The 10,405-nt window shown below is 38.7% G+C and overlaps 1 protein-coding gene across 1 annotated transcript in view; it reads left to right on the forward strand.

Annotated features, from left to right (window-relative positions):
* Window positions 1–9,558, forward strand: part of TMC1 (transmembrane channel-like 1) — a gene marked incomplete at its 5' end in the record, with an annotated part of 28,461 nt that extends 18,903 nt beyond the window's left edge. The window contains 5 exons of the mRNA XM_010076861.1: window positions 1,801–1,868; window positions 4,772–5,011; window positions 7,565–7,690; window positions 9,369–9,445; window positions 9,542–9,558. Coding sequence (XP_010075163.1) covers window positions 1,801–1,868; window positions 4,772–5,011; window positions 7,565–7,690; window positions 9,369–9,445; window positions 9,542–9,558 — 528 coding nt within the window. The remainder of the gene's footprint in view (window positions 1–1,800; window positions 1,869–4,771; window positions 5,012–7,564; window positions 7,691–9,368; window positions 9,446–9,541) is intronic.
* Between the last annotated feature and the right edge of the window lie 847 nt (window positions 9,559–10,405).

Here is a 10,405-nt window from a genome sequence, read left to right on the forward strand (position 1 = left end):
CAGTGAAGGCCTTCCCATTTTGAAAATACCAAAACTGTGGCAGTGACACCAGCCACAGAGCCACATGTTAACAAACCACACAGATTTTTGCCCACAAGTCATTGCCCACAAGTGGAATAGAAGATGATTTGTGCTCCCGATTCCTTTACTAACTGTCCCAAGGCCTTGAAATCTCTTTTGATTGCCTAGGGACTACGCATTGCAGCTTTGTTTTTACCTACACGGAAGAGTAATAGGGGGTAGTAGTCTGAGGGCCTCACCAAGCTAGGAAGTTTCCTAGCGATGTCCTTTACCTGGGACCCAGTGAGGCAGCAGACTTCCCTATGGAGAGGGTCTGTCCAACATAGTGGACCCTCAGTTCCCTTCAGAAGTGAGTCACCTATAATTACCACGCATCTTTTCTTCCGGACAGAGGTGGTTGTGATATGGGGAGTAGGTCTTACTTATCTCAGTGGCACCTCTGGAGTATCTGAACCAGCTTCCATGTCATGGACTGACTGCTCTAGCACATCCAGAGCTGCATGCCTACTATTTAAAGTGATCTGGGGTCCTTCCTCTTCAGTTTTCAGAGCAGTGAAATGATTCTGCAAGGGCACTTCAGCCTTTGGAGGAAGCCTCTTCCTCCTGTTGGTCCTTGACATTGCCTTTGCAGGCTTCCGTTCCTCTGCATTACGGGCTTCCACCCTGTCTGCGTTAGCAGCCCCCCTCTCTTCTGTGTGTATTGGTGGGGTGGTTATTGGTTGTTTATCCATGGGTTGTGGCAACACAGGAGGCTGTGCCTGGAATCAGTTGTCTACCTCCTTCTCAGCCCCCCTGACACTATGCAGCCGTCCCACTGCCTCCTGCAGCTCAGCCATCTGCTGCAGGATCTTCTTCACCTGGGCACACCTTTTGCAGGCAGGTCTGCCCCAGGGGAAAGGTCAGGCACCTCCAGCAGTCCAAGGTCTGCACCACAGCCTCTCCCTTCCACAACTCTGCCTGGGTGGAGGCATCAGTCACCACAGGGGTAGATGGTGAAGACCCGCCAGCTGGCTGCCACCCTCCCTGAGGTGGATTTTAAGGACAGGGGTGGTCACCATTGCCCTGGCAACGCCCATAGCAAGTCAGCCTCTCTCATGGGAGCTGGCAGCTGGGGTCGGGTCACTCTGCTCTCCCAAGGTTTCCCTGTCAAAGGAAACGCCCAAAACACCCCTATACCTCAAGATCCATGGGTCCGGTGCTGGTTGGGCCGGCCCTGAAGCAGCTGACCTCGGCGACTGGGTTTAGAAACAAAAGACTAAAAAAATATTTGTTTATGGTGTTTATGTGTCTATACTGGAAACATCTATCCATGCTTAAAAATAATTCTTTAACAGTGTAACTGTTTAAATATGAAAGATAGCATTATAGTTCAAACAGGAATTAAATCGCAGCAGCCTCATGGCTCATACTGTGTTGGAAGGCACATGAGATGACCACCACTAGCCACTCCAATGGAAAATTTAGGGGTTGTTTTAAAATTTACCCAGAACTATTTTTAATTCTCTTTCCTCTGAACAAATCTCAATAAGATTTTCAGTAAAATACCACAAGCTGTATTAAAGCCTGCCTGTTAGCCTTGAGTCATATTAATTTGTAAAACTGTAACAATGATTCACTGGTAGGATGCAACAAGAGGCCTTACAACACAATGCCAGTATGCTGCTGCTGTTGGGCTTGAAAGTTTTAATATACTGTAAATCATTTAATATACTGTAAGTCATACATACACATGTACCCTTTGTACAAGCATAATGAAAGCATCTGCATTATTTCTTTCAGCCATCGTATTCTGAATTTGATATAAGTGGAAATGTGCTGGGACTGATCTTTAACCAAGGCATGATCTGGTAGGTGTGGCAAAACATGTTGCATCTGCAGGACTACAGGATTTAGCTGTATCTGTGAAAGGTTCTTTTGAAATGCTGATCCTGTCCCACTGCTTTAGTTTGATGGAAGTGTAACGGAATATATATCAAACGCTGGTATACTGCAATCAATCAGTGGGACCAATTCAAAACTGGTTCTGGGCTAAGATTATGGGAGTAGATGCATCAGGATTTTGCAATGAGCTGTTAAGACCAACTGTTAAAAAGCTGTGTAAATGAACCTTACCTTTTTGTTGACTGATTACCTGTTAAACACCTGGCCTGTACTGTTTGGCTTTGAATTTCAGCCTTTCAAAATACCTTACTATTCTTTTCCCATGTATCCTGTGAAAAAAAGGCCTCAAAACAAGGGTATATACACTTATCTGTGCAGGCAATGCATAAAATGCTACTGCTGCAGAATTACTCCTTAGCTCTAGAGGAGAAGAGGTCTATGTTTCATCCCATTTTTGGACTTTACATGAGTGGTAAAGAATGCCAGTGTGTAAAGACCTCATGCAAGATCCTTAGTCTTCCTCAGGAACCGTCCTTCTCAAGCACGGTTGACTTCTCAGAGTTAATTCTTGCTGAGCCCTAATTTTTTGCCTTTAAAATGACTTTGCTGACCGGCATTTTTGCCTAGTGAAAACCCTCACTTCTATAATGCCCAAAAGCTGTGTATTGTGTGCATGTTGAAGAAATGCTGCAGAAATGTGGCAAAAAAAGAGGCTGCAAATATCTTACAGCTGCTACAACCAAACCATTTTGGGGGGTTGCACTGAGGGCCCTGACAGCAGCACCATGGACTTAGAAGGAGGGTGTATAGCTGGGGATGACCACAGCACTACCTACGGCTTCGTAGGGACATAAGAGTAAGGCTTGAGGAGTCCAGACCTGCTGCTGGCATGTAAGGCACCTGGATTGTGTTCTCCACCTTAGAAAAGCAGTTTAGGATTGCAACTGGTATGTTGCTATCTACCTTAGGACTGACATTCTAGTTTCTGATAGGAAACATTTCTCAGGCTGCTGTTCATCAAAATGATGAGGCTGCAGCATAAACTCTGCTTGGAATTTAAACACAATTGATGGCACTAATAGTTTCTACTACTTCAATTACCACTTTGGAAGATAGGTTGGAAATCGTTCGCTACTTGGGAGACGTTGAGGACTGGGTGAGGGAGTCAATTCCTGACTGTTCTCTAACAGAAATTCTATACATACCTATATTTTCTATACTTCGTTACCTGTTCAGGCTCTGTGCACTTGTAAACTGCTATGCTGCAATATACACATTCTAGCAAGAAATGGTGACTTGTGCTTTTGTGATGCTATTTAGACACAGCATCCTTCTACTTACTGCTTATTGCAGGGTTGGGAACACAACCCTATTTACGTGTTGACTGCTATTTGCAGGGCCAAGTAAGGCACTGGAGCTGCAGTGTTTTTCAAAATAATGTCTGATGATTTAAACGGAACCAAATACGTCAGAAGAGTAAAAAAAGGTTGACTCAATTATAACAAACATCCATTGCCAAAACCATGTTTATAATTGGTACATACATAGGATAAATTGGTCTCTGTTCTGTCTTTGCTTTGCAAATTCTATTATACATGCTTGTGCTCATCTGAAACAGAGTAAAAAAGAACTTGAGGTGCAGCTGGTGAGCTGACGCTATCACAGAGCTAGAAAGGGTATAAGAGGCATGTACATATGCACTTATTTTTGTGTACTAGAGAGAGACCATGCAGTGAAGAAAACTCTCTTGTCTTTTTTCACAATGGAAGTGAGATGCAAATAATTTGCAGGTCTTCTCCATATTAATAAGTTTTGACACAAATTTGTCTACCGTATAATAAATATTATACCGAAATATTATGATAACAACCATAAGTTACTCAGATTCTGAACTTGTTGAAATTGTGGAGTATTTTGCCACTGATTTCCATGAGGCTAAGGAAGAAGGCCAAGAGGTGCTTCTCCCTTCAACCGTAGACTAGCAAATTCTTTATCTTTTCGTTGAATATATATGAAAAGAGGAAGGAAAGACATTAATATAATAGTATGTCATAATAATTCTGTACTCAGAAGATCTTTCCAACCATTTTGGAAATGATTTCCTATTTTTTTAAGTAGAAAAACTGAGGCACTCAGAGGCAAAGAAGCTCAGTCCTGCTCACCTGCATAATGCTTAAGGAAGAAGTAGATTCCTGATCTCTTACATTCTGTATCATTTGGCTAGGCAGATGGATGTAATTGCTCTTCAGTCAGCATGGCACAAGAAATGAGGTATGACAAAAATAAAATGGTCCATCTGGTCCAGTGTCATCACCACGAAACCATACATAATAAGGAAAAAAACCCCAATATTCCCCAAATCAATAGTTTGTTGAAATAAGCACTAAATAACCATGGTAACAGAAGTAAAATAAATGTCAGCTAAGCAAAAATATCCTTCCTAAAATGATGCTAGTATATTAGATAAATAATAACAAATAAACTATATTATTTTGGTAATATCTAGCTTTAGGGCTATCCTTTTTTGTACAACACAAGTGAGATGCTACCTGCACTAAAGGCACAAAGTAAGAGTGGATAACATTTCATCAAGTGGCCATTTAATTTGCAGAGAAAGAGGGTTTTGTAAATTTGAAACAAAAAGTTCATATGGAAAATTGTCTCCATATGCCTCCAGTTCTTCTTAAAGCAAGACTGAAGAGACAAGACCAGTAAAAAAGTATAAAGATGGTTTTATGAAGTTGATTTCTGAGTGCACAGTGTGTATGTCTGCAAAGCACATTGACATAGTGAATGGGTGGCATATCTAGGAAGAGGGAAGTCCTACAACAAAATGGTTATTTTTTTTTTTTCTCTGCTTCTTTTCTAGGATGGGATCTTTTTATGCTCCATGTCTCCCAGCAATCAACGTATTCCGCCTCCACACTTCCATGTACCTGCAGTGTTGGGCAGTAATGTGCTGCAATGTCCCCCAAGAGAGGGTCTTCAAGGCTTCCAGATCCAATAACTTCTACATGGCCATGCTGCTTTTCATCCTCTTTCTCTCCACATTGCCTGCAGTGTACACCATTGTCTCCATCCCACCATCTTTTGACTGTGGTCCTTTCAGGTTTGTTGCATTTTACATCCATCTTTTGTTATTGAAGTAATGAACTACCTTTTCACGTTACAGTGAATGATCCATAATGAAAAAGACCTATAATAAGTATTAGCACCTGATAGGCAGAGTATTTAATTGTGTTACGTAACTCATTGTGGATAATTCCTGAAGCTGGAATCCTAGAAAACTGAGTAATTCTTTAGAAAGTTTTAGCTGAAGTGTAGAACAGAAAATCTTTTCTTTTAGCTAGTTGTAGTGTAAAAGATTGTCATTACTGCTGTAATTAATCCAGTAATTATTCTTAAGAAGTAGAGCAGTGACCTCTTGTGTATCTCTGATCTGCTGGCTTGAGAGTGTTGGCTTTCAGGAAATGTCTACGTATGCCCTGTAGGAGGGGCATATCACAAAGTATGGTGGTGTGCTAAATGTATGCTGGTGCAGTCTTTGGCTGCTGTGACTCTCTCCAACTGACACAGTATGTCATGCATCTGTATTACCACTGTGAAGGTGAATGTCTTGCTGAAGTCTTCAAGACCTCCAAGTTCATTAGTCCCTTCTAAAAACTTAGGGCTGCCTTGCTTGTGCAAACATGTGCCTTGCATTCAAGCTAGCTTCACATTTGTAGCTACACATTTTCTCCTTCTGTGCACACTACCTGGAGAGTCCAGAACGATTTTCATAATTTTACTTGCCAGGTAGCATAACATACTACTATAATGAGTAGACAACAACAGTCAATATAAGAAATGAAGCATTTTAAAATACTTTAGTCTTTGGTTTTGAATAAAGTATTAGCAAAGCAGGTTTGAATAATACGTTACTGTTGTGAGTAAAATGAGAGCAGCATATTCCACAGTGCACTTTGTAAAGGAGCAGAAGTCTTGCCACATTACCTGGCCAAAGGTAAAATATTTGTGAGATTGTTTCTAGCCACCTGCAATAGTCACCATCGCCTAAGAGAGAGAATTGCATGACATGCCAAAAACTCTAATGAGACAGAAAATTCCTTGAATTTACAGAAGCAATGGTAACAAAGCAAGTGATGCAAAGTAAGATTTTTTTACTTGTCATAGCAAAGAAAGTACAGAGGGAGACATCTGGAGTCAGATCTGAGTGTCTGCATTTATTGAATTGGATATTATTGAAATGGTAAGATTACTGTTCAAAATGAGAAAGAGAAGAGCGCCTGCAGCTTTTTCTCTGTCAGATGCAGAGATACTTTGCTCTTCCTAAAAAATGTGAAATCTTCAATGTAACTTTTAATGGGGAGGGACTTGAAACTAATGAAGGTTCATTCAGCCTGGGTATACGTAATACCAGTGTTGAGCAGCCAGTGGATAAATACTAGTAGTTCTTGGCTCTATATAAAAAAATAAATAAATAAATATATTTTCCTGTTAGTAACTCAGTGTCTCAACTATTATGAAATTTTCAATTCTTTCATTTTTTTCCTGTTTTGTTTTGTTTTGTTTTCTAATCTATCAGTGAATACTATATAAGCAACTCAACAGAGAGCTTTCGGGAGTAGGGAAGCCAGGACAGAATTAGCAAAGCTGTAACAAAAGAAGCTTTGTGTGTACTGGGGAGTAGATAATGAGAGCACAGGGTGGAATTTCTCATTTACCATGGGTGGGTGGGGGAAGTGGAGAGAAAGAACTGGTCTGAAGAAGAACTCTACCTGCAACCTTTTACTTTAATGGGAAGAGAGTAAAAGTTGAGAACAATGGGTTAAGAAAAATGCCTGATTGTCAGAAATGCTTTACAAGAACTAAAAGAAGATTATAGGAGACCTCAATGACTGGGGTATCAGCTGGCAATTTGGTAAAAATTCCTCTAACCAACTAAAACTACCAGTTATTCTTAATACACATAAAACCCCATTTTGCTGGTTTTGTTCAGGTAAAAAATGTCAAACCCAATGTTGTGAGGCACAGCCAAAAGCAAAGGAACCAAGGAGAGACTTTTGGAACACTTACTAAAATGCTTCTGCAAGAAAAAACTTAATGGTACAGGGAGAAAATACTTTATAGATAAGCTGGCCATAGAACAATTATTCATGAAGGTTATTAGATTGCTGTAACAATAACAAAAATCTCTGAAAACATGGACACTGACTTTTATGGCACTAGTACACAGCAAAGAGAGAGAATTAGGCTGAACAGTGCTGAACAAGCAGACTATTTTTTGCTTATCAACCATACAAAAAAAGGATTTGAATTTTTCACCAGGACTTCATAGAGCACAAATTACACTTCACTCTTCAGTTAGTGGCATGGAGTTCACAACTTGGTGCAGTGATACTTTGAGGAGTAATCTTGGTGGTAACTGCAGGCAAAATCTATTAGCATACAATAAAAATACTGGTATCTATTTCCCCTCTTAAAATACATAAATACTATTCAAATAATATTCATTTCAGAGTGTCAAGTTTTAAATAATGTTAATGTATAGCTTATTGTCCCAGGTTTGATGTGATGTGATTTATCTATATATTCATACTACTGCATTGACTTTGTCATATTTATTTGTATGTGATATATTGTCAACTTTTCTGCTTAATAGTGGGAAGACTAGAATGTTTGAAGTCATATCAGAAACTTTGGAACATGACTTCCCATCGTGGTTTGGGAAAGTATTTGGCTATGCCTCTAATCCTGGACTCATCCTACCCTTTATATTACTGATGGTGTATGTACAGAATATTAACTCAAAGCTTGCTTAGTCTAAGGTCTATTAAGTTTCTTTCATTCTGAATCTTCACTGCTTGAATATCTAATTAAACACAGTGCTGATTGCCCTGTGTTAGAAGGACTTGAAGAATAAATGACCTTTTTATTTGGTATAATTAATGTGCTTTTGCACAAAGTTTTCTTTTTTCTTCAGTGGCTTTCTTTTTGTTTTTATTTTTGCTTTTCAAATATGTTGTTGTTGCCATGATGATGCAAAGCTATTAAAATGCAAAAGCCTACAAGGGATATGAAGTGCTGTGACTGTGATCAGTTTGTCCAGCAGGCAGAACAGCACATCATAAATCCTTAGCAAGTTCAATAGACACATGAGCACCATGAAGTAGAGTTATTTCTCGGTAACTTTCAGTGGGTCTGATCTTCAATGCTTTGGCCTTTCCTTTCTAAACAATGTACTCTATGCTGTTGGGACAGGAGTGTGAGACAGGGTGCTGGAGACTTTATGAAACAGGGATAGTAGAGATTTTTTTGTAAGTCAATATCTGGTAAATAATAATTACCCCAGAAGAGTTTTTCTCAGAGAATATATTGAGTCCTGCTTTACAAAAAGACATTTTAAACTGCTCTATACATATATGAGATTATTTAGCATACTGATGAACTAAAAGGTAATGCTATGTAGACGTGAGCTGAGATTTAACTCCGCATTATAGAACTGCCAATAAATATAGAGAAGATTACAAAATACAATAGAAGTTGCAGAAGGATTTTACATGGACAAAATGAAATTCTGAGATTAAATTTTCCCAAGATGCACTTAATATAATACTCTATTTTAAACCTTGGCTAGAAAAAAAAAATAATCCAGACTGTCCTTTGAAAAACATGGTCAACTCCTACTGATTTTTTTTGAACACTGTTCCTTTCTTAGAATGGTCCAAAGCAAAGATACTAAAAATAAACAAAGAAAATGAAAAAACAAAGAAGGAAAATACAAGGCAAAATCAGGCAGAGCAGAGAAAACAACATATACAGATTAATTATTTACTGCTTACATCAATAAAAGACTTCATATCAGAATTTTCCTAATTAAATCAGGATGGTGAAAAATACTAATTTCATAGAGTTATCACAAAAATAATACAATACATTGAGAAATGCAAATTGCATTGTGAAGTTTTGTTTTTGTTTAGTAGAAGAAGCAGGCTGCAATTTAAAACACAAATGAAAGCCTGTGCTTTTGTCTGGTTTCTTGGCAGTACTTAGCAGTTTGCCTATTGTATTAGTTTAAAAGATTTTATAAATATAATTTACACATTTTTTAAGGTATGTCATACAAGTTAAGTAACTTGTGTAAAGTATTCTTTAGAACACACTTCATAGGGAGGCATAACTTTATGGAACATCTTCCTTAACTACTATAAGATTGAATGTGCAGTATTAATGCACATAATAATTTGTTTAAGCTTTTTTCCCTCCTCAAGTAACAGTATCTTCTTCATACTGTAAGAAAGCACGTTGTTCTTTGTCAAAATACTACTACTGATAAGACACTATAAATAAGGAAAAGATACAGATTTTGTCTTAGCACAGATGAAGTTGTTGCTATATGAATGTTTTAAGAGTCTTTATAATTAAATGATTAGCTAACGAGAAATATTATTTTTCTTTAAATTTAGTCTGAGTATTTATTATCTCAACGCTACATCCAAATCCTACAAGGAAGCTAACTTGGAACTTAAAAAGAAGTTACAAAGTGTAAGGAATAAAGGATTATTAATTTTTTTTTTTACTAAATATTAGAGAAGCTGTTCAGATCACTGAAAGATTCCCCCTCTCTCCCCACCATTAGCAAGCAGAAGAAAATAAAAGAAGAAATAAACAAAAGGCACAAAAATCAAATGAACAAGATGAAAATCCATTTGAGACAGAACCACCACAGCCAAAGCAAAAAGGAGGCAAGCAAGACGAATCTAGTCCAAACCAAGGTAAGGACTGTTTTGAACTACTCAGGATGAGGAATTCGCATATGCCAGACCATGGTCTTCCTCAATGCCTTGACTTTTTCCTTTGCCAAATCTGCTGAAAGTTGTTCACCATACTGAACCACAAGTGTTAGCCTAATCTCCAGTCCATTTTTCTTTCTTTGGCTTGTTTAAGAAATACTGTAACACTATTTCACACCAGGCAAAACCAAAGTAAAAAACCTGTAACAGAGCTATAATGAATCTCAAGATCCCAGTCCTGCCCAAAAACCCCTTAAAACCTGGTCTGAATGTTAGTGATCCCCCTTACCTATCACAAACCATCTGTGTCCAAATATTCCACCCTCCTTTTGTATATTGTTGATCCAGGACTGCTCAGAACAGCGTTTGTCCTCTGTGCCAGTTTCCCTGGGAGAAGCTATAGTGAGAACCCAGTACAGTAGCAATCCTTGTCAGAAATCCTAGCTTCGTCAGGCAGGTTTCAGTCTGTCCTGAAGGATTTTGCATGCTGTCTCCTTTCCCCTGGACACTGCTAGATTTTCCCCATCATGCGTGCATGCCATACAGCCAGTATAGGTTCAAGCCTAGCAGAAAAACCAAGATTAGAGAGAATTGTCTTTGGAAGAACTATGTGCGAGACATGCCTGCAGCTTCAAAACCTGCCCACTTAAGAACTGTGTATTTCAGAATTAAACCTTCATTTTCATGGAACAACTTATTCTTGATGCTGT

Source organism: Pterocles gutturalis, unplaced genomic scaffold (genome assembly GCF_000699245.1).
Source record: "Pterocles gutturalis isolate BGI_N339 unplaced genomic scaffold, ASM69924v1 scaffold7223, whole genome shotgun sequence".
NCBI lineage: Eukaryota > Metazoa > Chordata > Aves > Pterocliformes > Pteroclidae > Pterocles > Pterocles gutturalis.